The following is a 23,880-nucleotide window of genomic DNA, read 5'->3' on the forward strand; positions in this document are numbered from 1 at the left end:
TCTTTAATGATGCCTGGAAATCGAGCCCATCTCCCTATACCTTGATTCACCTCTGTTGCATAAGACAACAACAATCACCCGCACGCTGATCAGCCTCAACCACTCTTCAACTTCCATGACCTCAATTATTTGACAAGCTTGTTTTGTTTCTGCCGGCCTCATCAACTGCATCCCTTCTGCTGTGTTGGCTTTAAAGCGACAACCACTTTCGTGTCCACAATCCCATTGCAACCGTCGCCCCCAGTTAGCCTCCAAGATGGGTGGGGAGGCTGAGTGCCGAAAGCTGAACTTACATCGCATGACAACTCTAACTGCCCATAGCATCCGGCCCCCGAAAGAGGGACGGACCGTCGTTGAGCCCGGCTGCAGTGGTTTCGCCCTGCTGCTCGGATCTTGGTTTTTCGAAGTGATGAAAAAGCCCTCCCATCCATTTCCAATAGCCCTGCACCCACCCCTGCAACGCCCTTCTAAGGCTACAAGATGTGCATTCCAACTTCTCAATGCGCGTCCCGGGGTGCTGGAAGCCCGTCTGGGCCACCGTTTCTCATTTCCACTGCATGTTGTTGTTGTATGTTGTACTGTTTTACACAATCTGTTTCTGACCCCTTAAGTCGCTGCGTGCGGCCACCAGACGCCCCAAGCAGCAACCCGCACGGAGCACCCAGCCGCAGCGCGAGCAAAAAACCGCTGACTCAAATAAGGCCCTACGGACCCCCGCGCATTCGGATATCGTGCCAAAGTTGGGTTTTGAGACGTGCTGTGAATGACCTGCACGATGTGCCCCTCACCCACGACGATCCAATCAACCCGGGGATGCGGGCGAAGGGACACGGCGACCCCGACAAAACGAGGATGAGCAGTGGTAAGAAGGCCGTATGCCGGAATTCAGGTGATGGGGAGGAAACGGGCGGTGCGAAGAGCGGGGGCTCACGTACCGGCAAGGTTGCTAGGTCCTGAGAGGAACAACTTGCGCTGTCCACCCGTTACCGGCGCTACGACCCGAGGAGGCACTAGCCCCCTACATCGGCCAAGGCCAGCGCCCCAGCAGGGAGAGTCGGTTGGAAAAAGGCGAACCATTCGAGCGGGCGAGCCATTGGAAATGTATTGATTTGTCGCCGAGCTGGCACTGAGTCAATCGGCCAACTAAATATCGTACGATATTCTGGAGCTGGGTCGGGATGAAACCTGAAAAACATACTTTGGTTACATAGAGTACGGTAAAGGGGCTCTCCGAAGAGGTCCGGTAGTGTTGTGCCACGAAATACATGACCATGAAGGCCTTATGTTAGACTATGCAGCGTGTATCACAAATCTTGCCGTGACTGTCACCAACGCTTTTAGACAAAAACATTATCACAGCATGCGTCGCGTGAAAACATGTATTTTTATCTCCGACTTTTGTTCTCCATGTCGTCCAATTTCCCAGCGATTTTTACAACCTTTCCATAAGTCAGATTTAGAACGGAGTTGGTCATGCTTACAGCGTTGCTGACCCAGATCAAAACGCATACAACAGCCTATATTCCTAATAGCTCACATGAGCACCAGCCATGAAGGTCAGACACACATGACTGGATCGGTATGAGAACAGGGACCTATTTCGAAGGACCGTGCGTTTAAAAACTTAGTTCCAGAAACACGTCAATGTATCTGGCAGAAAACTGAGCCCTCAGAGTGTCAGAGGACGTCTTTCCGGCATGCCGTGCACTTGCACCCAAACTTTCTGTGTCCTCTGGAGCATTCATCGCGTGTTTTGACATCATAGCGTGCCTCTAGCAAATCTGCTTTCCGAGGAGCTACTCGTTTTTAGGAACACTGCCCAGCGATCCACGGCTGGCACGGACGCCGGGCACAAACCGGCGATGCGCGTGACACCGTTACATAAACGGATGCGCGCATCATACGTATGTGTGGAAATTGGCTATTTAAACTTTGTGTCACTGCGGAGCATGCCATAATACGTAAGGGCTTGAGAAGCTCAGAAGGCAAATTTGTAGGAAAATTTGACCTTTGACCTCGCCTAGTATGACAAATTATAGGCCAGGGAGCATGTAACTTATTGCTAATCGTAAGGTGTTGTTGAGCCCCACCCACCGCCTCCTTCCAAGAGGCCCTGTCTGTCTTAGTTTTGAAATGACAAAGGGGGGGGGGCCGTATTGGCTCCCCTTGCCTCTAATAGTCCTCGCTATGAAAAACGGCGAATCAGGGCCAGGGCGAAGCGCTGTGCAGCCCGGCGCCAGTGCTTCCCAAATGCTGCGTCGAACACGGCCTCTCCTGTGTCAGGTACGCGGCCGCTCCAGTGCCGAACGTGCGCCCACCCTAGTTGCGAAAACGCACCCACTGCTGGACACGTTGCCTCTCCTGTGCCGAACGTACGGCCTTTCCTGTGCCGGACATGCTGCCTCTCCCGAGCAGGACGTGCAGCCTCTCCTGCTGTGTCGGACATGCAGCCTCTCCTGTGCCAGACGAACGGCAACTCCATGCCGAAGGTTTGCCCACTCCAGTGGTGGCCGTCCATCACTCCGAAATACGCTTAAAAAGCTTTCTCCGCAGAGTTGACGCACGCACTGCTGCCGCTGGGAACAACAGCTCTCCAGTGAGCAGCTCACCGCCGACGCAATGAGGCACTGGCGCCGCAAGCTCTGTTAAGATGCAAAACATCATGACACGTTGAGGCTCAATGCAGGAAGTAGCTGAGCGATGGTATACTTTTATGAGCTTGTGATACGCGGCCATTAGGTCCTAGGTCCATAGCTGGAGCATATGGTGTGCTGTACGCGAATATGCCCATAACAGGTAAGCAGAGAAACGCTGTGGGTGGTTTTGATATGCACGCTACCCGAATTCTGGTTGGGAGTGGTTGTTTGAAATCAATTATTGGTCTGAATCAACCGAAAATCAAAATCGTTGTTCGACATGAAACAAGGTTGTGATCTAAGGAAATGGTCACAGCGACCCCAAATTCCAAATAATCAACCAATCTCGCCAAGCGTGGCCCGTTATTCGGACATTGACCCGTCATCCATACAAGTCAGGCTCTGAAAAAGGTTATAAAATGTCGAGTTTCTGGTCGGCGGTTCTGAATTGGGGAGTACAAACTTTCTGGGCGCGGATTGTAAAATCTGAGTTTTGGGCATAATGGAAAGCTATGAAATTCCATTCCAGACACTGCAGTTCTAGACATAGGCGATAGCTGTGATACAAAATAACATAGCCGTTCTCAGTTTAAGGTAACGCGTTTTGTAACATTAAGAAGAGGGTACAGCTGATAGCCAAGCGGTGGAGCGTGTTTTTATGAATGGGCTAAATCCTAAAGAGCTCTTTCTTGAACACTGGTGTTGCCACAGTGTGCTTTGAGATAGTGCGCAGCGTTTGTTCCGTGCCATTTACGGTTGTGATATGGCCGCTGCCCAAAACATCAACATTCCGAAGCGAAAATCTTAATTTCGTTTATGGCTCATGGCTGCTTAGTTATTTTCTATTTTTAAATATACCAGCCCAATCGCCACGGGAGTGAAATTTACCAATTACAGACCTGGGTGCAGGTGACAATTGCGGCTGTTCCAAATTTCGTCGATGACGGAAACGACACTTTTTTGCACCTGTCACAACCCTTAGCAGATCTGCTACGTACGAGACGCTCTTTGCGCATATAAAAAAGAACTGCGTTCAGGCGCGGTCGACTCATAGTACACCAAATTTGGCCGCGATTTATATCTTACATTGGTGGAAGCGTGATTAAATTGCAACCTCCCAGTTATACACCCCGAAAATCTGCAAGCTTGACAGGAAAGGGAGGGTTCTTTAATGATGCCTGGAAATCGAGCCCATCTCCCTATACCTTGATTCACCTCTGCTGCATAAGACAACAATAACCAGCGGCACGTTGATCAGCCTCAACCACTCTTCAACTTCCATGACCTCAATTGGTTGACAAGCTTGTTTTGTTTCTGCCGGCCTGATCAACTGCATCCCTTTCGCTGTGTTGGCTTTAAAGCGACAACCACCTTAGTGTCCATAATCCCATTGCAACCGTCGCCCCCAGTTAGCCTTCAAGATGGGTGGGGAGGCCGAGTGCCGAAAGCTGAACTTACATCGCATCACAACTCTAACTACCCATAGCATCCGGCCCCCGAAAGGGGGACGGACCGTCGTTGAGCCCGGCTGCAGTGGTTTCGCCCTGCTGCTCGGATCTTGGTTTTTCGAAGTGATGAAAAAGCCCTCCCATCCATTTCCAATAGCCCTGCACCCACCCCTGCAACGCCCTTCTAAGGCTACAAGATGTGCATTCCAACTTCTCAATGCGCGTCCCGGGGTGCTGGAAGCCCGTCTGGGCCACCGTTTCTCATTTCCACTGCATGTTGTTGTTGTATGTTGTACTGTTTTACACAATCTGTTTCTGACCCCTTAAGCCGCTGCGTGCGGCCACCAGACGCCCCAAGCAGCAACCCGCACGGAGCACCCAGCCGCAGCGCGAGCAAAAAACCGCTGACTCAAATAAGGCCCTACGGACCCCCGCGCATTCGGATATCGTGCCAAAGTTGGGTTTTGAGACGTGCTGTGAATGACCTGCACGATGTGCCCCTCACCCACGACGATCCAATCAACCCGGGGATGCGGGCGAAGGGACACGGCGACCCCGACAAAACGAGGATGAGCAGTGGTAAGAAGGCCGTATGCCGGAATTCAGGTGATGGGGAGGAAACGGGCGGTGCGAAGAGCGGGGGCTCACGTACCGGCAAGGTTGCTAGGTCCTGAGAGGAACAACTTGCGCTGTCCACCCGTTACCGGCGCTACGACCCGAGGAGGCACTAGCCCCCTACATCGGCCAAGGCCAGCGCCCCAGCAGGGAGAGTCGGTTGGAAAAAGGCGAACCATTCGAGCGGGCGAGCCATTGGAAATGTATTGATTTGTCGCCGAGCTGGCACTGAGTCAATCGGCCAACTAAATATCGTACGATATTCTGGAGCTGGGTCGGGATGAAACCTGAAAAACATACTTTGGTTACATAGAGTACGGTAAAGGGGCTCTCCGAAGAGGTCCGGTAGTGTTGTGCCACGAAATACATGACCATGAAGGCCTTATGTTAGACTATGCAGCGTGTATCACAAATCTTGCGTGACTGTCACCAACGCTTTTAGACAAAAACATTATCACAGCATGCGTCGCGTGAAAACATGTATTTTTATCTCCGACTTTTTGTTCTCCATGTCGTCCAATTTCCCAGCGATTTTTACAACCTTTCCATAAGTCAGATTTAGAACGGAGTTGGTCATGCTTACAGCGTTGCTGACCCAGATCAAAACGCATACAACAGCCTATATTCCTAATAGCTCACATGAGCACCAGCCATGAAGGTCAGACACACATGACTGGATCGGTATGAGAACAGGGACCTATTTCGAAGGACCGTGCGTTTAAAAACTTAGTTTCCAGAAACACGTCAATGTATCTGGCAGAAAACTGAGCCCTCAGAGTGTCAGAGGACGTCTTTCCGGCATGCCGTGCACTTGCACCCAAACTTTCTGTGTCCTCTGGAGCATTCATTGCGCGTGTTTTGACATCATAGCGTGCCTCTAGCAAATCTGCTTTCCGAGGAGCTACTCGTTTTTAGGAACACTGCCCAGCGATCCACGGCTGGCACGGACGCCGGGCACAAACCGGCGATGCGCGTGACACCGTTACATAAACGGATGCGCGCATCATACGTATGTGTGGAAATTGGCTATTTAAACTTTGTGTCACTGCGGAGCATGCCATAATACGTAAGGGCTTGAGAAGCTCAGAAGGCAAATTTGTAGGAAAATTTGACCTTTGACCCTCGCCTAGTATGACAAATTATAGGCCAGGGAGAATGTAACTTATTGCTAATCGTAAGGTGTTGTTGAGCCCCCACCCACCGCTTCCTTCCAAGAGGCCCTGTCTGTCTTAGTTTTGAAATGACAAAGGGGGGGGGGCCGTATTGGCTCCCCTTGCCTCTAATAGTCCTCGCTATGAAAACGGCGAATCAGGGCCAGGGCGAAGCGCTGTGCAGCCCGGCGCCAGTGCTTCCCAAATGCTGCGTCGAACACGGCCTCTCCTGTGTCAGGTACGCGGCCGCTCCAGTGCCGAACGTGCGCCCACCCTAGTTCCGAAAACGCACCCACTGCTGGACACGTTGCCTCTCCTGTGCCGAACGTACGGCCTTTCCTGTGCCGGACATGCTGCCTCTCCCGAGCAGGACGTGCAGCCTCTCCTGCTGTGTCGGACATGCAGCCTCTCCTGTGCCAGACGAACGGCAACTCCATGCCGAAGGTTTGCCCACTCCAGTGGTGGCCGTCCATCACTCCGAAATACGCTTAAAAAGCTTTCTCCGCGGAGTTGACGCACGCACTGCTGCCGCTGGGAACAACAGCTCTCCAGTGAGCAGCTCACCGCCGACGCAATGAGGCACTGGCGCCGCAAGCTCTGTTAAGATGCAAAACATCATGACACGTTGAGGCTCAATGCAGGAAGTAGCTGAGCGATGGTATACTTTTATGAGCTTGTGATACGCGGCCATTAGGTCCTAGGTCCATAGCTGGAGCATATGGTGTGCTGTACGCGAATATGCCCATAACAGGTAAGCAGAGAAACGCTGTGGGTGGTTTTGATATGCACGCTACCCGGATTTTGATGGGGAGTGGTTGATTGAAATCAGTCATTGGTCTGAATCAACCGAAAATCAAAATCGTCGCTAAACACGAAACAAGATTGTGATCTAAGGAAGTGGTCACAGCGCCTCCAAATTCCAAATAATCAACCAATCTCGCCAAGCGCAGCCCGTTATTCGGACATTGACCCGTCATCCATGCAAGCCAGGCTCTGAAATAGGTTCTCTAATGTCGAATTTCTGGTTGGTGGTTCTGGATTGGGGAGCACAAACTTTCTGGGCGCAGATTGTAAAATCTGAGTTTTGGGCATCATGGCAAGCTATGAAATTCCATTCCAGACACTGCAGTTCTAGACATAGGCGATAGCTGTGATACAAAATAACATAGCCGTTCTCAGTTTAAGGTAACGCGTTTTGTAACATTAAGAAGAGGGTACAGCAGATAGCCAAGCGGTGGAGCGTGTTTTGATGAATGGGCTAAATCCTATAAGAGCTCTTTCTCGAACACTGGTGTTGCCACAGTATGCTTTGAGATAGTGCACATCGTTTGTTCCGTGCCATTTACGGTTGTGATACGGCCGCTGCCCAAAACATCAACATTCCGAAGCGAAAATCTTAATTTCGTTTATGGCTCATGGCCTCTTACTTATGTTCTATTTTTAAATATACCAGCCCAATCGCCACGGGAGTGAAATTTACCAATAAAAGACCTGGGTGCAGGTGACAACTGCGGCTGTTCCAAACTTCATCGATGACGGAAACGACACTATTTTGCACCTGTCACAACACTTAGCAGAGCTGCTGCGTACGAGACGCTCTTTGCGCATATAAAAAAGAACTGCGTTCAGGCGCGGTCGACTCATAGTACACCAAATTTGGCCGCGAATTATATCTTACATTGGTGGAAGCGGGATTAAATTGTAGGCTGCCAGTCATACACCCCGAAAATCTGCAAGCTTGACAGGAAAGGGAGGGTTCTTTAATGATGCCTGGAAACCGAGCCCATCTCACTATACCTTGATTCACCTCTGTTGCATAAGACAACAATAATCAGCCGCACGTTGATCAGCCTCAACCACTCTTCAACTTCCATGACCTCAATTGGTTGACAAGCTTGTTTTGTTTCTGCCGGCCTGATCAACTGCATCCCTTCTGCTGTGTTGGCTTTAAAGCGACAACCACCTTAGTGTCCATAATCCCATTGCAATCGTCGCCCCCAGTTAGCCTCCAAGATGGGTGGGGAGGCCGAGTGCCGAAAGCTGAACTTACATCGCATGACAACTCTAACTACCCATAGCATCCGGCCCCCGAAAGAGGGACGGACCGTCGTTGAGCCCGGCTGCAGTGGTTTCGCCCTGCTGCTCGGATCTTGGTTTTTCGAAGTGATGAAAAAGCCCTCCCATCCATTTCCAATAGCCCTGCACCCACCCCTGCAACGCCCTTCTAAGGCTACAAGATGTGCATTCCAACTTCTCAATGCGCGTCCCGGGGTGCTGGAAGCCCGTCTGGGCCACCGTTTCTCATTTCCACTGCATGTTGTTGTTGTATGTTGTACTGTTTTACACAATCTGTTTCTGACCCCTTAAGTCGCTGCGTGCGGCCACCAGACGCCCCAAGCAGCAACCCGCACGGAGCACCCAGCCGCAGCGCGAGCAAAAAACCGCTGACTCAAATAAGGCCCTACGGACCCCCGCGCATTCGGATATCGTGCCAAAGTTGGGTTTTGAGACGTGCTATGAATGACCTGCACGACGTGCCCCTCACCCACGACGATCCGATCAACCCGGGGACGCGGGCGAAGAGACACAGACACACATGACTGGATTGGTATGAGAACAGGAACCTATTTCAAGGGACCGTGCGTTTAAAAACTTGGTTCCAGAAACACGTCAATGTATCTGGGAGAAAACGGAGTTCAAGGAACAGTTAGACCAAGATTGTACGAGACCAGTGGTAACATCATATTTGTTATGGGAATGCTTCACCCCTAGGAATATTCCAAAAATGGACCGGCCGTCTCGGTCGCCTCGGATACCTTGAACATTTGGGGTCTAACTGACCGTATTCTTGGTAGGAGAGAGATAGGCCGTGTCGTGCGGGGTCGGCTTCACGTCACGTGCGGCGTCACGGGGTCACGTGCGGGGTCACGGGGTCACGTGCGGAGCCACGTCACTGTGCTTGGAAAAAGTAATCTCGATCAAACCCGGCCGGCCGTGGCCCGCTTGATGCCCAGACCACTCTCAGGGAGCGCGCCTCGACAGCCCGCACACGAACGGCAGAGGATCATGGCACGACGCGACACTCGCCACAGCCGTGGGCACCGCCATCTTGGCGCAGTTGGCGGTCGAGCTTGGCTGCAGATGGGCGCCGGACGCGTCCCACTTGAGGTACCATGCCATCCCGTCCAAAGCCACCCAGCTGCCGTCGGTGACCTCGTCGTGCACGCCGACCCAGAGGTGGCCGGTGACGCCCGTTTGCGTGGCGTGGGCGGCCAGGATGGTGTGCACGCCCTCCTCGGGCGGCTGGCCCAGGCGGGCTCCTTCCGCCAGCTGGCCGCAGTGCTGGTCGGCCGCGTGGAAGGCCAGCGGTGCCGTGACCAGCAGGTAGCAACGGGCGTCGAGATCCAGCCAGTCGGGCGGACAGCCCGACAGGAGTCCACGGGGCAGGCGAAACTCGCATACCGCACGAATGGAAGATCCGGAGCATGTGCGATGCTTCAAGGAGGAGGAGATGCGTCTGTGCGGCAAATTTAGGCATTTGCCACCATCATCCACAGCCTGTACAGGTATGGGGGTTTCAAAGAGCGTTTTGTCCGGATTTATCCAATCCGTCGTCGTTAATGATCGTTTAGGTCCCACCCATTCTGCGTCGCCTGGCCGACTGGAATGATGCTGTAGAAATTTTAGTTCCACCTCGTCGTTGATGGAGACAAGTCCTGCGCACCTGTTCAAATCCTCGCAATTTTTGTTGGAAGTCCAACGGTAGCCCGTCTCCGTGTTCCGGAAGTAGCAACTGCCGCGGAACGGAATCCAGCCGGGGTCACATGGGGGTGTTGAGGCGCGTGACGGATCCCCGGGAGTAGCTGTCACCCAGCTCTGGCAACGCTGGTCCGGAGGGCAGGCAGTGCTGCGGGTCTGACAACAGGTCGCACCGGCCGGCTGGCCCGTACCGGAAGCCGTCGCAGTACTCGGGCTCCAGACGACCGCAGAGCGAGGCGCATTCAAGAACGCTTGCAGCTGTGGTGTGATGAGAACGCCTCGTCGGTGAAGCTGCCAGCCTCGCGATCGAAGAAGTCGCCCGTTATGGCCGTTAGGCCCGCTGTCAAAGCCGGCAGAACGACGACCACCCCCAGCCACATCGCGGGGAGAGGTTGGCGCACGTCCCAAATACCCTCCGTCGCCTTCCGGCTCTGATCGTACACACCGCCTCGACAAAGCTGTCAGTTGAACCGCAGGTACAGGAGGACTCCACAGTTCCGTGGCTCCGACTGCAGCCGCCGAACCCTACTGCAGACCGACAGGCTCGACCCGATGGCATCGCGCAGCACCGACCCAACAGCAATGGCGTGCCTGTGGCGTGTTTAGCTGCCGTGTTCCCGGCGGACGCGCCAGCGCTTTGTTGATCTCAGTCACGTCGTAGCGGTCGAAGCACCCAGCATTACTGCACTCTGGGTAGCGATGCTGTGACGTCATTCTGGGACTAAGTTATATGGCAGCAATGCTGCGGCTGCGTGAAAACGCTGTTTTTTGCGGGATGGTTCAAACATGCATATCTTCATAAACCGAACTTTTGTAAGACTTAGAACATTCAATGAACCATTTTTAACTGGGAAATGGCATTGGGCTGCACCAGAGCTGCAAAATTATTGCTGAAATGCGCTACCAGTCTGCCCCCGACAGAGAAATGGGGTAACCCATTCACCCACTTACCAGGGATTTATCCCGGAGAACTCTAGCCCGAAGTGCTCAGAAACAGATTGTGTAAAACTGTACAACAACAGCAACATACAGTGGAAATGAGAAACGGCGGCCCAGACGGGCTTCCAGCACCCTGGGACGCGCATTGAGAAGTTGGAATGCACATCTTGCAGCCTTAGAACGGCGTTGCAGGGGTGGGTGCAGGGCTCTTGGAAATGGATGGGAGGGCTCTTTCATCACTTCGAAGAACCAAGATCCGAGGAACAGGTGTGAAACCACTGCATCCGGGCTCAACGACGGTCCGTCCCTCTTTCGGGGGCCGGATGCTATGGGCAGTTAGAGTTGTCATGCGATGTAAGTTCAGCTTTCGGCACTCAGCCTCCCCACCCATCTTGGAGGCTAACTGGGGGCGACGGTTGCAATGGGATTGTGGACACGAAAGTGGTTGTCGCTTTAAAGCCAACACAGCAGAAGGGATGCAGTTGATGAGGCCGGCAGAAACAAAACAAGCTTGTCAAATAATTGAGGTCATGGAAGTTGAAGAGTGGTTGAGGCTGATCAGCGTGCGGGTGATTGTTGTTGTCTTATGCAACAGAGGTGAATCAAGGTATAGGGAGATGGGCTCGATTTCCAGGCATCATTAAAGACCATCCCTTTCCTGTCAAGCTTGCAGATTTTCGGGGTGTATAACTGGGAGGTTGCAATTTAATCACGCTTCCACCAATGTAAGATATAAATCGCGGCCAAATTTGGTGTACTATGAGTCGACCGCGCCTGAACGCAGTTCTTTTTTATATGCGCAAAGAGCGTCTCGTACGTAGCAGATCTGCTAAGGGTTGTGACAGGTGCAAAAAAGTGTCGTTTCCGTCATCGACGAAATTTGGAACAGCCGCAATTGTCACCTGCACCCAGGTCTGTAATTGGTAAATTTCACTCCCGTGGCGATTGGGCTGGTATATTTAAAAATAGAAAATAACTAAGCAGCCATGAGCCATAAACGAAATTAAGATTTTCGCTTCGGAATGTTGATGTTTTGGGCAGCGGCCATATCACAACCGTAAATGGCACGGAACAAACGCTGCGCACTATCTCAAAGCACACTGTGGCAACACCAGTGTTCAAGAAAGAGCTCTTTAGGATTTAGCCCATTCATAAAAACACGCTCCACCGCTTGGCTATCAGCTGTACCCTCTTCTTAATGTTACAAAACGCGTTACCTTAAACTGAGAACGGCTATGTTATTTTGTATCACAGCTATCGCCTATGTCTAGAACTGCAGTGTCTGGAATGGAATTTCATAGCTTTCCATTATGCCCAAAACTCAGATTTTACAATCCGCGCCCAGAAAGTTTGTACTCCCCAATTCAGAACCGCCGACCAGAAACTCGACATTTTATAACCTTTTTCAGAGCCTGACTTGTATGGATGACGGGTCAATGTCCGAATAACGGGCCACGCTTGGCGAGATTGGTTGATTATTTGGAATTTGGGGTCGCTGTGACCATTTCCTTAGATCACAACCTTGTTTCATGTCGAACAACGATTTTGATTTTCGGTTGATTCAGACCAATAATTGATTTCAAACAACCACTCCCAACCAGAATTCGGGTAGCGTGCATATCAAAACCACCCACAGCGTTTCTCTGCTTACCTGCTATGGGCATATTCGCGTACAGTATATCACATGCTCCAGCTATGGACCTAGGTCCTAATGGCCGCATATCACGAACTCGTAAAAAGTATACCATCGCCCAGCTACTTCCTGCATTGAGCCTTAACGTGTCATAATGTTTTGCATCTTAACAGAGCTTGCGGCGCCAGTGCCTCATTGCGGCGGCGGTGAGCTGCTCACTGGAGCGCTGTTGTTCCCAGCGGCAGCAGTGCGTGCGCCAAATCTGCGGAGAAAGCTTTTTAAGCGTATTTCGGAGTGATGGACGGCCACCACTGGAGTGGGCAAACCTTCGGCATGGAGTTGCCGTTCGTCTGGCACAGGAGAGGCTGCATGTCCGACACAGCAAGAGAGGCTGGACGTCCTGCTCAGGAGAGGCAGCATGTCCGGCACAGGAAAGGCCGTACGTTCGGCACAGGAGAGGCAACGTGTCCAGCAGTGGGTGCGTTTTCGGAACTAGGGTGGGCGCACGTTCGGCACTGGAGCGGCCGCGTACTTGACACAGGAGAGGCCGTGTTCGACGCAGCATTTGGGAAGCACTGGCGCCGGGCAGCACAGACTAAAGATCGGGACTAAAGACTAAAGATCAGGGGCTCAGTTGGAAGGCTGAAGGGCCCAGAGGCCTGGATGATGATCGCATTAAGAGACCCCACTAGCAGAGCCGTGGCCTCAAATCGAGCATCTAAAGAGGTATTTCTTGAGCAGCCGTTTTACGTGTGGTATGATCCACTTATTGATTCGTAGTTTCCTCGGGTCTAGCCATTTTTCCTCTTCCATGCCCTTTGGCGATCCGAAACTCAAATATTTTGTTCTGTTGTATTTCGGCTGATATATATATATATATATATATATATATATATATATATATATATATATATATATATATATAGACAGATATATTAGCATCCTGAAATGAGACATTTTAGCTCTATTTGAGCATTCATCAGTCTGGACAGACAGTTCTTTCCACCTCTAAACACGAGTCAACTTCAAGCGAGCGTTCGCCCCCCGCCCCCCCCCCCCCCCATCCTTTTCAAAAGGCCGTGGTGACGCCCCTGGTCGCATTGCAGACACAACGCTTCCCAACAGCACCGCTAGGTCCCGCCACGAACAAAGGTCCGTCTTTCCTTTGGGGTTCTGTTGAGCCATGGACAACGATTGCTCTCGTTTGGCAAACTGATCAAAGCGAGCGATAACGACCGAGCTCCCCACCCCTGCGACGGCCGTGGGAAACAACGGCTGGTCGGGAAAACGTACAGACTAGATAGCTGTCCTCAGGATTTTCTGCGTTGGAACTTTGTCGACAATGCAGGAAGGTTATGGGAAGCGGGAAGGTGTTAAAGGTCCAGATGTATTAATAACCCAACCAGTCACAAGATGGATTGGTTGTCACTAGTCCAGGGACAGGCGATTCAAGAGTGAGCCCATGGGCATGCGAAATTTTCGGTCATCATCTTTTACGCATAAATGCTGCAGACAGCTGCACCGCGAGGCCTTCGAACGAAGATGGAGCTAGCTTCCAATGAGGTGCTGTGTATCTGAGGCGAGGGATTGCGAATATATAGCAACTACCGTTAAGAAAGGGGTACACGAGGCTGTTTCAGGGCAATGACAGGGCGAGTCGGCGAAAAAGCGCCTCAATTATCGGGCTGTGATATCTGCGCGCACTCACCGGTATCTGGCGTTCCGGGAACCGCTGTCCGCGGCGACCGGTCAGCCCCGCCTCCGGCGATCGGCTGCAGAGTCGTGCCCAGGCGCGCGCAAGGCTGCCTAACGAACGTGCGCACTAGTAACACACTACACACACTTTCCCCTCCCCAGCTTGCGGGTCTGTCGCTATCAACCTTTCCATCCCCATACCATGCAGACTACACGGTCCATTCGCCGTATGGCTCAGGAGGGCGGGCTCGCCTCTCACCGCGACGGTGGTGGGGAACACTCGCGGTTCATTGGGGCGATCAGCATCACCTCAGTTTCTTCAGTATGTCTCTCGGAATTTTCAGACTCGCTATTTTCACACTCCGGGTCATTTTCAGAGTCCCACATCCCCTGATTCCACGTCAAGCTGGCCATCTGTCCCCGTCATTTGTCACCATCTCGTCTGCCTCTGTCCCCCGGTCCCCGTCACCCTGACTCGTCAGATGCGGCTGCCTTCCGCTCACAGGTTGTTGTCCTCTCTTTTTGACGCGGTATGTGTTCCCTTGTCGGCAGATGATCACTATAAAGAGCCATCCCAACGAGCTGAACTTTTCTGGCGTTCCTGGCTTCTGTGGAATCTCCACAATCACCTGATCCCCAGACGTTACGGGATCATATCTGTCGTTTTTCGTCTCTTGTCCACTATTTCCCGTTCTTTTCTTCTGCTCCCGTCTTGCTATATCCTCCTGAGTTCTCGCCAACGTTTTCACCACGTTTCTGACCCAAGACTGTTCTGTGCAAAAACGGCCTGAAGAGCTTTCTTACGTTCGAGCTATCTCAGGAGTGGTGGGTCGCGGTCAAACTGGAGAAAGATGGAGACCTGCTGGTGGCGTTGTGAGGAGCTGACATGCACTGCAATCTATTAGTACCCATACGCTTGTCCCATTCGCGTTCCGACTCCTGCACGTTGCGACCGATCAGGACACCGATTGTCTGGTTCGCCCTTTCCAAGGCTCCATTCGACTGCAGATGGAATGCACTAGACTTTTTTTCCCTATGCCCATCGATTGTGCCAACACCGCCAGATGCTGTTTGTTAAATTCCAGACCGCGAGCCGTCAGCATGGCTTCCGGGAGACCGTGACGGTACACGACACTCTCGATCAGTGAGCTGGCGACGGTGTCTGCCGATTTGTCTGGGATGGCGGCCAACCTGACACTTTTGGTCAGGAGGTCCAGTGTGGCTGGAACGTACCGATTGCCCTGCTCTGTGGTCTGCCGCCCGAACGGTCCCATCAGGTCAACAACGACGTGCTGCCAAGGAGCTGTGGGCGGCATCGTCGTTTCCAACGGCTCCGTGAAAAGGCGCTGCATGTTGTTTGAACGTGCACACACCAAACAACTACCACAGAAGTTTCTGACATCCTGCTCCATTTCGCACCACACAGCCTGCTTCACCAAACAGCCAGCCTACTTCAGCAGCTGACATGTTTTTCCAGTACCGAAATGGCCAAACTCGTCATGCTTGAGGCTCAAAGCACGCGGACTGAGGCCTTTGGGGACCAGTGTGTCCTTTATAACTGCTTTGACGACGACTAACAAACTGCTGTTCTTATCAATGGCCGGCTCAAAGCTATGCTGTCGCCATCGACGGCTGTGTGGACCCTGCACTCTTTTGAGGCGTGTTTCCATGCGCAGTGCCCTCGACGTTTCGTCCTGTTCCTGGGCATCTCGCATCTTCCTCCACCAGGTGTATCAGATCGTGTGGCTGAGACTGTGGCGCTGGCTGCGCTGCGGAGATCATCCCGCGAGACAGAGCATCAGCATGTTAGTTGTTCACGGTTCTTCTGAAATGCATGGAAAAACTGAGCTCCCCAGTCTCTTCGACCGAGCGTGCGTAACACCCTCTCGGACGTTTGGTGTTGCGTAGCCACTGAACCCCACAGTGATCATTGAACCACTTAAAGCGCCCTCCAAGCAAGTGCGGTCGGAACTTCCTCAATGCCAAAACAAAAGTAAACACCTTATCTCGACTGTGCTAATTCTGTTTACTATCTGTAAAGCTCTTTGAGGCAAAGCTCACTGGCCTGTTGACATCCGATTGGTTCCACTCTGTAAAAAAATCACAGCCCAACCCAAAATCCGATGCATCCGAGCTAACCTCGCTAATAAAAGGTTAACCTAATTACGTCCGTTGTGCCCCAGCATTGACGTTAAACAGATACATGCCAGACAAACTGATGAGGCCTGTTCATTGCTCGCCGTCTGAAATCAGTTACATTGTGGAGGGGTCTGCGGTAGAGAAGCGAGGGGTTGATCATTTCCGGGACGAGGAAGCCGAACTCTCTCATGCCGTGCTTGGGATCGGCGCGGCGGCCGGGCCAGCCTGCCGGCCGACTGGCACTGTCGCCGAGGGCAGTGTGACGTCATTCGGAGTCGAGCGGGTCAGCCAGTGGCCGGCTCAGCGGGACAGGGGACCACCACGTGACCCGGCCAAGGTCAGCTGGACGGGCGGCTCGCAGGAGCGTACCCAGGAGGCGCACAGTGCGGCAGGGCCGGGCTGGCCGGCGCCAAGGTCGGACCGGGCTGGTTTTCGGGGCAGGCAAATGCGAGGCTGGACATGTGGGATTTCTGGCCACCGGTAGGTGAAGCGTACTCAGGCTCCACTGGGTCACGGCCGGGGACCACCGACCCCGTGGTCTGCTGGCGTTGTTGTGAGTTAGGACACATTCAACATGATTGTCCTCGAGCTTTAAACTGACGAGGATTGCTGCCGTAACCGGCAGAAATCCTCGGCAGGTAACCGGACCCGAGGTAAAAACTTCCCACAATTCGCAGGTCAGTTCGCTTCATGTGCGTAGCCGCATTCCGAAAGTGGATTGCACGTGGTTGGTTAATACGGCAGCAATGGTTACCTGTGTACCGGCATCTCTTCCCGAGGTCAGCTCGTTACCACCCAACCCAGCGGCTATACACCCGAGCTCAGCCAATCACACGGCATGTGTTGGTATGGTTTCAGCCAGCGTTTTAATCGGCCCGGCAGCGATCAATGCCATTCAGGTACTGGTGGTGGAGGATTTTTCCGCTCCGGCTATTCTTGGGAGTGATGTTCTGGCTTCGTTTCAACCCTTCCAAGTATACTATAGTGATCGGGTGCCTTATCTAGGGGTTTTCGCGCATCATTGGAGGAGCGGTTAGATGGTACTCCGCTGCAGCCAGTTTCCGTCCGCCTTGCGTATGATTTAACAGTGGAACCATTTTCTGAAAGGAATATTTAGCACATGCTTAGGACTTCGGATCGATTTCTCGAGATGTTATATTTGATCCGGATCCTCAGCAAGTGGAACGGTATGGAAATGCAGCTAGTCCTTGCCTGACTCGGTCTGGGGTGGATGGCTGTATCCCAATTCTTGTGGGAAACCCCGGACCAGATTCTGTCTGTCTTTATATCTGTTCCGCCTTTGGCAGGGTTGAAGACGTACAGACGGCTCCAGCGGGGGTTGACAAGTCTAAATGAGTCGAACCAGTAAACGTTGATTTGGCTGAAACGGAAGGCAGTGAGGTCAGTCGCGGAAACTAAAGTCTGTTCGACGGGCATCGGGACGTGTTCGTAAGTTCTGACGCTGTGCTGGAACGAACACATCATGCCCGTTTCGGCATCAACACCGGCGGATCGCCACCTGTTGCACTTATGGCCAAGAAGAACCCCAAATCATTTCAGACCAGGGACGCGGAGGCAGATCGCTGACATGGCGGCCTGCGCGCTTATCCAACATTCCAATTCCCTTGGTTTGGAACCCATTTTGATGGTCGCTGTTGATTGGAGGTTTGAGGCCCGCCGACTACTCAGGTCATTTTGCGCCCATAACAGCTAAATGACTACCTACGGGTGTGAATGGCTAAAAATCCTATATCAGTCAGAACTAAAAAGCTCTGAGTCGTGACAGGAACGCGAGATTCGTCACCGATGATATCCGATTAGGCGAACCCATAATAAATTGATCATAAAACTTTTCAGCAGCCTGAACACTTCCTACACGCGGTATGAACTCCTCAGGCAGGTGTATATCAAGTGCAGAACTTAACATGCGATACGAACCTGAGGATATGGCCGATATATGGTGAGGTGTAACATAGTAAATGCCTATGTAACAGGTAACATAGTAAATGCGCGATGCCAAGCGCGCCCGCTTGGCATCGCGGGCGCGCCTGTCCGCCTCGTGCCGCTCCAACGTTTCTATCGCCAGCCCGCAAGCATTCGCTAGTGGTGTCAGAGGTGACAAAAGCAACGGAGCACGCGAAGCGGAGGCAGACGAGGGTGGCGAAGAAACTGACGCGGAGGCCGGTGAAGTACGCGGGCCACGGCCGCGCCGGACCACCGTCCAACCCTCCTCTCCGGCAGGAGACCGCGGCGCCGGGGGAGTCGGCACCATGGTGGGCGCCGACCGGCCAAGCGCCGGGGATGAAGCAGGGGCTTAGCCCGGAAGCCAACGTCAGCTACAGACTGGTCGGCCGGCGATGAAGGAGTTCGGACTGCCGGCTGGGAGTCCGGTGTACGTGCTGAAGGTACAACAGTAAGACCAAACGATTTCAAAAGTCCCAGGAACTGAATGGCCATCATCTGCTCGATGACGTTGTGCGGCAAAGCAGTTTTTACTTTCGATGCATACGAGAGCTTAGGATGAATCGCGTCATATAGGTCTCTGGCCTCTCGGAAAGATATGTTTTTGGATGTTTTTAGCGAAAGTATCTCCTTTTCTCTGACGAACGCTGGACATGAACGGTCAAACACAGTGTGTGGTGTTTGGTCCTTACCACAGTTGACGCAATAAGGCTGGTCAGCGGTGCAGTTGTCTCTCAGGTGGGTCGTGGACGAACACTTGCTGCATACTGGCTTATTGCGACAATGGGGCTTCGTATGGCCGAACCGTTGACATTGGAAACAGCACATTGGATTGGGAACAAAAGCACGGCCTTTCACGCGGGCACAGCCCACACGGATATCTGATGGCAGATCCGGACGATTGAAAGTGAGAATGATGTTGTTGGTAGCATTCAGCTCTCCTTCTCTCCTAACCAGGATTCTACGCACGGCGGTTACGCCGAATTCCGAGAGCTCCTCGACGATTTCGCTCTCATTCACATCACGAAGGTCAAAACAATTTACGACGCCTCTAGATGAATTTTGTGTTGTGTGGTGTTACTGTCAAAGCCACGGTTTTGTCATGTTTCCCGTCCTCATCACGAATGCTATAAATGAACTCTTTCGCTTCTAATGCACGCTTGACCTCCAGACCACTGGCGAACTCTACACCGATGTTGTCATCCCTCAGCTTGTCACATCTCGTGATGCCTCCAAGCTTGTCACAGCCGTTGCGTCGTTGGAACGGTGATAGGGTGGAAAGCTTTACATCTCTACTGGAGAAGATCAGAATCCGAGGGCAAGGGATGGCAGAATCCCCCTCGCACCCGGGCCTCAGCGCTGTCCAACCTTTTTTCGGGGGCCGGGTGTTTGTTGAGTTTTGAGAAGCCATGCAATTTCTAGCAAGCATTCGGCACCGGGGCTCCCCACCCACCTCGGAGCCCAACTGGGGGACGGTCCTAAACTCCCTCGGGAGGTGGTCGCCGCCAGGGCTACCCCGGTGCTATATGGGACGAACGACGCCTCCTGCACGGCCAGGTGTAACCGGGGAGACCCCTCTCCGTCCTGACCGTGGTTCAGCGCCGCAGCCACTTGACCCCTTAAGCCGCTGCGCACGGCCAGGCGCCCCAAGCGGAGAACCGCACGGAGCACCCAGCCGCAGCGCGAGCGACAAGCCGCTAGTCCCGTGTGGGGCTCCACGGGCCCCCCACGCCCCCGGATATCCTGGCCAAAGTGGAGTGCTGGGACGCGCTGTGACTGACCCGCACGACGCGTCCCTCAGCCACCAGGATCCGATCAATCCGGGGACGTGGGCGAGGGGGCACGGCGACCCCGATAAAACGAGGATGAGAAGCGGTGATAGGACCGGATGCGGGAGTGCGGGCAATGTGGAGGGAGCGGGCGGGACAAGGAGCAGGAGCTCACGTACCTGCAGGGTCGCTACGCCCTGAAAGGAACAGCTTGCGCTGTCCACCCGTTACCGGAGCTGGGACCCGAGGTGGCGCTAGTCCCCTACACCGGCCGAAGCCGGTGCCCTTGCGGGGCACTGTGAGCGTGGCGTTGCAGTGGCGACACCGTGGTAGCTCGTCGCGACAGAGTAGGCTTAGATGTGAGGCATGAGCATGGCCAATCCGCAAGCGACACAAGATAACTTCCTCCTGTCTAGACTTCCGATGGGATGACTGTCATTACTGAACAATCGACTTAATGCTTTTCAGTTTACTGGTGCCCACCGCATCCCATGTGCTCTGCTATTCTCTGTGCAAAGAGGTAGAGATGGTTGAGTGCAGGTCTGTAGCGGGTATTGGAAACGTTTTGCGACAGGGACGAAGAGCAGCGCGCTTTGCGGCAGCCCGTCAGCCCGTGGTCTTGTCAGCCCGGCACAGAGAGTAGAGGCGTAGTAAAATGTCCTATATGAGGGGATTTACCCGACTAAAAAGTCTTAATTGCCAAAAGGGCACTTAGGGAATCCGACAACAGCACGTGCAGGCTGTCTTCGATCACCTCTATAAAGCAAAGCGCTTTAATGATGGCCACAAGCTCTACAGTATATACGGGCGCATGGATTGGCAGTGTAAATGATCGCGTATCGGGGCCAAACACAAAAGCGGAACTAACACCCGTATCCGTTTTGAAGCCGTCAGTATACGTAATTCTGACCCCCCCCCCCCCCCCCCCTATATGTTTCGATATGTTTCAGAGCTGTTGATCTGGCAACACACGGAATCATATCTTACTTCCGATCCTCCGACAACGAGACGTCGACAGTTGGCGAAACTACCACCCACGGAGCGGTCGGCAGGTTACGTGGGCGTGCAACACCCACGTGATATTTGGACGCGTTGAAAAACATTAGATGTGTGGCGTTAGAGCACAGCGTCATGTGTTGGATGGTTCGGGAATTGCGAGATCTTGAAAGCGTACCGAACAACTTTCTTCGGGTAGCCAGCGAAGTTTCGTTGGATTCCACACGCAAGCTGGCTGTCGGAGACGTACGAAATGCACCAGTGATTATCCTCAACGCAGCATGATGGACCGCATTCAATGTACATTTTACGGACTCATAGGCGCCATCACATACAAAACACGCATAGTCTAGCTTGGAGCGTATCAGTGAACGGTATAAGAAGTTTGCACATAGAGGAGGTAAGCGCAACTGGGCGGTAGTGCGGCGGATCCGTCCCATCCTTACCGGGCTTCAGCAGCGGAACTATTAGCGACTCCTGCCAAGACGTCGGGAGCTCTTCTGTCTCCCACAACTGGTTGAAGGCCGCCAACATAGCTTGTGTTGCTGCTGATGGAAGTCGCCGGAGCTTATCATTATGAATGAAATCCGGGCCTTCCGCCACGCCATGCTCCCATCAATGGCAGACATCACTTCAAACATCGTGAAAGGTTTGTTGTATGGAAGCTCCTCGGCTGTATGAAAGTTTTTCTGAGCTAGTTCGCAACGAGCACGAGGGCGTATGAAATCGGGAGCGGCAGTTGTTCGCCCACAACGCCCCGCAAACGCACGAGCCATTTCATTCTCCACATCAGATGAGTGCAGTATGTCCTGGCCATTCATACGAAGTAGGGGGTGCGGCACTGAGGAGTGTTAGTCTGCTACACGTTTCACCCGCGCCCAAACTACCGAAGCCGGCGTTTGGCAATTCAGCTGACCCACATACAAACGCCAAGACGCGCGCTTGGCCTGAACGATAGTACGCCGGGCTGCCGCCTGAGCTCGTCGAAAAGCGATTAGGTTGTCCGTAGTGCTGTGCCAACCAAAGTCTCGCAGGGCTTTTTTACGCGCATGTATAACGTCGCGGTACTGGTCCGTCCACCATAGGACAGAGGGACGACGTGGGGCACCGGATGTACGTGGCATGCTTTCTTCTGCTGATCGTAAGATTGTAGAGGTGAGTTCCTCTTCCGATGCAGGCACATGCACTGAAATGGAGGCCAACCTTGTTTCCACCCGTATTTGAAATTCATCCCAGTCAGCCTTTCCAAGATTCCACCGTTGTGGCCTGGAACCGAGAGCTGCTCCGTTCTGGTAACGCCACCAGATGGGGTAGTGATCATTACCAAAGGAGTCATTTTCAACCGACTATGTCAGGTATACCGTCAGTTGGGGGCTTGCAAAACTCAAGTTCAACGCCGCTGTCTAGCCTGACGGCCAGGTCATGTGAGTTCGGGCCCCGGTGTTTAAAAGACAGATAGATTCATCATGTAAAAAGTTTCGCAATGCCTGCCGCAAGTGTTGGTCTGGGCGCAACCCCAAGATGTGTGGTGAGCATTGAAATCAGCCAGCAAAAGAAGAAGCGGGGAAGCTCGGTCTCATTTCTGTCGTCGGAAACGGAGTGCCAGGAGGAAAGTAAAGCGAGCAGACGGTTATCGCACGATGCCCGAAAAGTACCTTAGCTGCAACAGCTTGCAGGTCAGAGTGTAAGACGACGCGTTGGACCGAGGCACTGTGGTGTTCAGCCAAAAGAACTCCGTTGTGTGCAATTGATGAATTGAGTGCCATCTAACCGCTCCTCCAATGATGCGCGAAAACCCCTAGATAAAGCACCCGATCGCTGTAGTACACTTGGAAGGGTTTAAACGTCGCCAGAACATCACTCTCAGGAATGACCGGAGCGGACAAATCCTCCACCACCAGTACCTGAACGACATTGATCGCTGCCGGACCGATTAAAACACTGGACGAAACCATACCAACACATGCCGTGTGATTTGCTGAGATCGGGTGTATAGCAGCTGGATTGGGTGGTAACGAGCTGACCTCGGGAAGAGATGCCTGTTGTAAAAGCTGCGCTGTTTTGAGCAGTTGTTCACCGCGCAGGGGATTTTGGTAGTATCCGTGGTGAATGCTGCCACATTTTTTGGTAGCGCTGACGCCTGAGGCAACGTTGGATGCGCGCCAGGTTTGAAAATACTTTACCTGTCGAGGTGTTGACCGGGCTGCGTGTACGTGGGGGACGGCTGTGGTTCGGTGCTCGGAACTGAGGCAATTTAAATTGCGATTGGGTTAATTGAAGTAACAATGCCAATACACAGGTAACCATTGCTGCCGTATGAACCAACCACATGCAATCCACTTTCGGAATGCGGCTACGCACATGAAGCGAACTGACCTGCGAATTGTGGGAAGTTTTTACCTCGGGTCCGGTTACCGGCCGAGGATTGCTGCCGGTTACGGCAGCAATCCTCCTCAGTTTAAAGCTCGGGAACAATCATGCTGAATGTGTCCAAGCCCACGACAACGCCAGCAGACCGCGGGGTCGGTGGCCTCCCACCGTGACCCAATGCAGCCTGAGTACACTTCACCTGCCGATGGCCAGAAATCCCACATGTCCAGCCTCGCATTTGCCTGCCCCGGAAACCAGCCCGGCCCGGTCCTGGCGCCTGCCAGCCCGGCCCTGCCGCATCGTCCCCTTCCCCTTGGGCACGCCCCTGCGGGCCGCCCACCCAGTTGACCTTGGCCGGGTCACGTGGCGTTCCCCACCCCGCTGAGCCGGCCACTGGTTGACCCGTCCGACTACGAATGGCGTCATCCCGCCACTGGCGATAGTGTCAGCCGGCCGGCCAGCTGGCCCGGCCTCCGCGCCGATCCCAAGCACGGCATGAGAGAGTTCGGCTTCCTCGTCACAGAGATGATGAACCGCTCCCTTCTCTACCCCTCCACTATCTACCCCTCCCTCCAGACCCCTCCACTATAGAACTGGTTTAAGACGGCGAGTGATGGACAACCTCATCAGTTTGTCTTGCATGTATCTGTTCAACGTAATGCTGGGGTACAACAGACGTAACTGTGCCGCAGCAGCGGACGAGATGCCATCCAGGAGCCGGCTGCCCAAGAGAGCGGCTCCGACAGACGTGTAAGTCCCCGAGTCAGT

General features: G+C 53.3%; 1 protein-coding gene across 1 annotated transcript in view; it reads right to left on the reverse strand.

The window, feature by feature from the left end:
* Window positions 1-15,192, reverse strand: part of LOC119089853 (cyclin-dependent kinase 6) — a 51,915-nt gene extending 36,723 nt beyond the window's left edge. Inside the window, exons 1-2 of the mRNA XM_037212665.1 lie at window positions 15,110-15,192; window positions 8,934-9,367 (exon numbers count right to left, since the gene is read on the reverse strand). Of these exons, the coding sequence (XP_037068560.1) occupies window positions 8,934-9,367; window positions 15,110-15,192 (517 nt within the window). The remainder of the gene's footprint in view (window positions 1-8,933; window positions 9,368-15,109) is intronic.
* Between the last annotated feature and the right edge of the window lie 8,688 nt (window positions 15,193-23,880).

The sequence above is a fragment of the Pollicipes pollicipes genome, unplaced genomic scaffold (assembly GCF_011947565.3).
Source record: "Pollicipes pollicipes isolate AB1234 unplaced genomic scaffold, Ppol_2.1 Scaffold_3087;HRSCAF=3621_pilon_pilon_pilon, whole genome shotgun sequence".
Taxonomy (NCBI): Eukaryota; Metazoa; Arthropoda; class Thecostraca; order Pollicipedomorpha; family Pollicipedidae; genus Pollicipes; species Pollicipes pollicipes.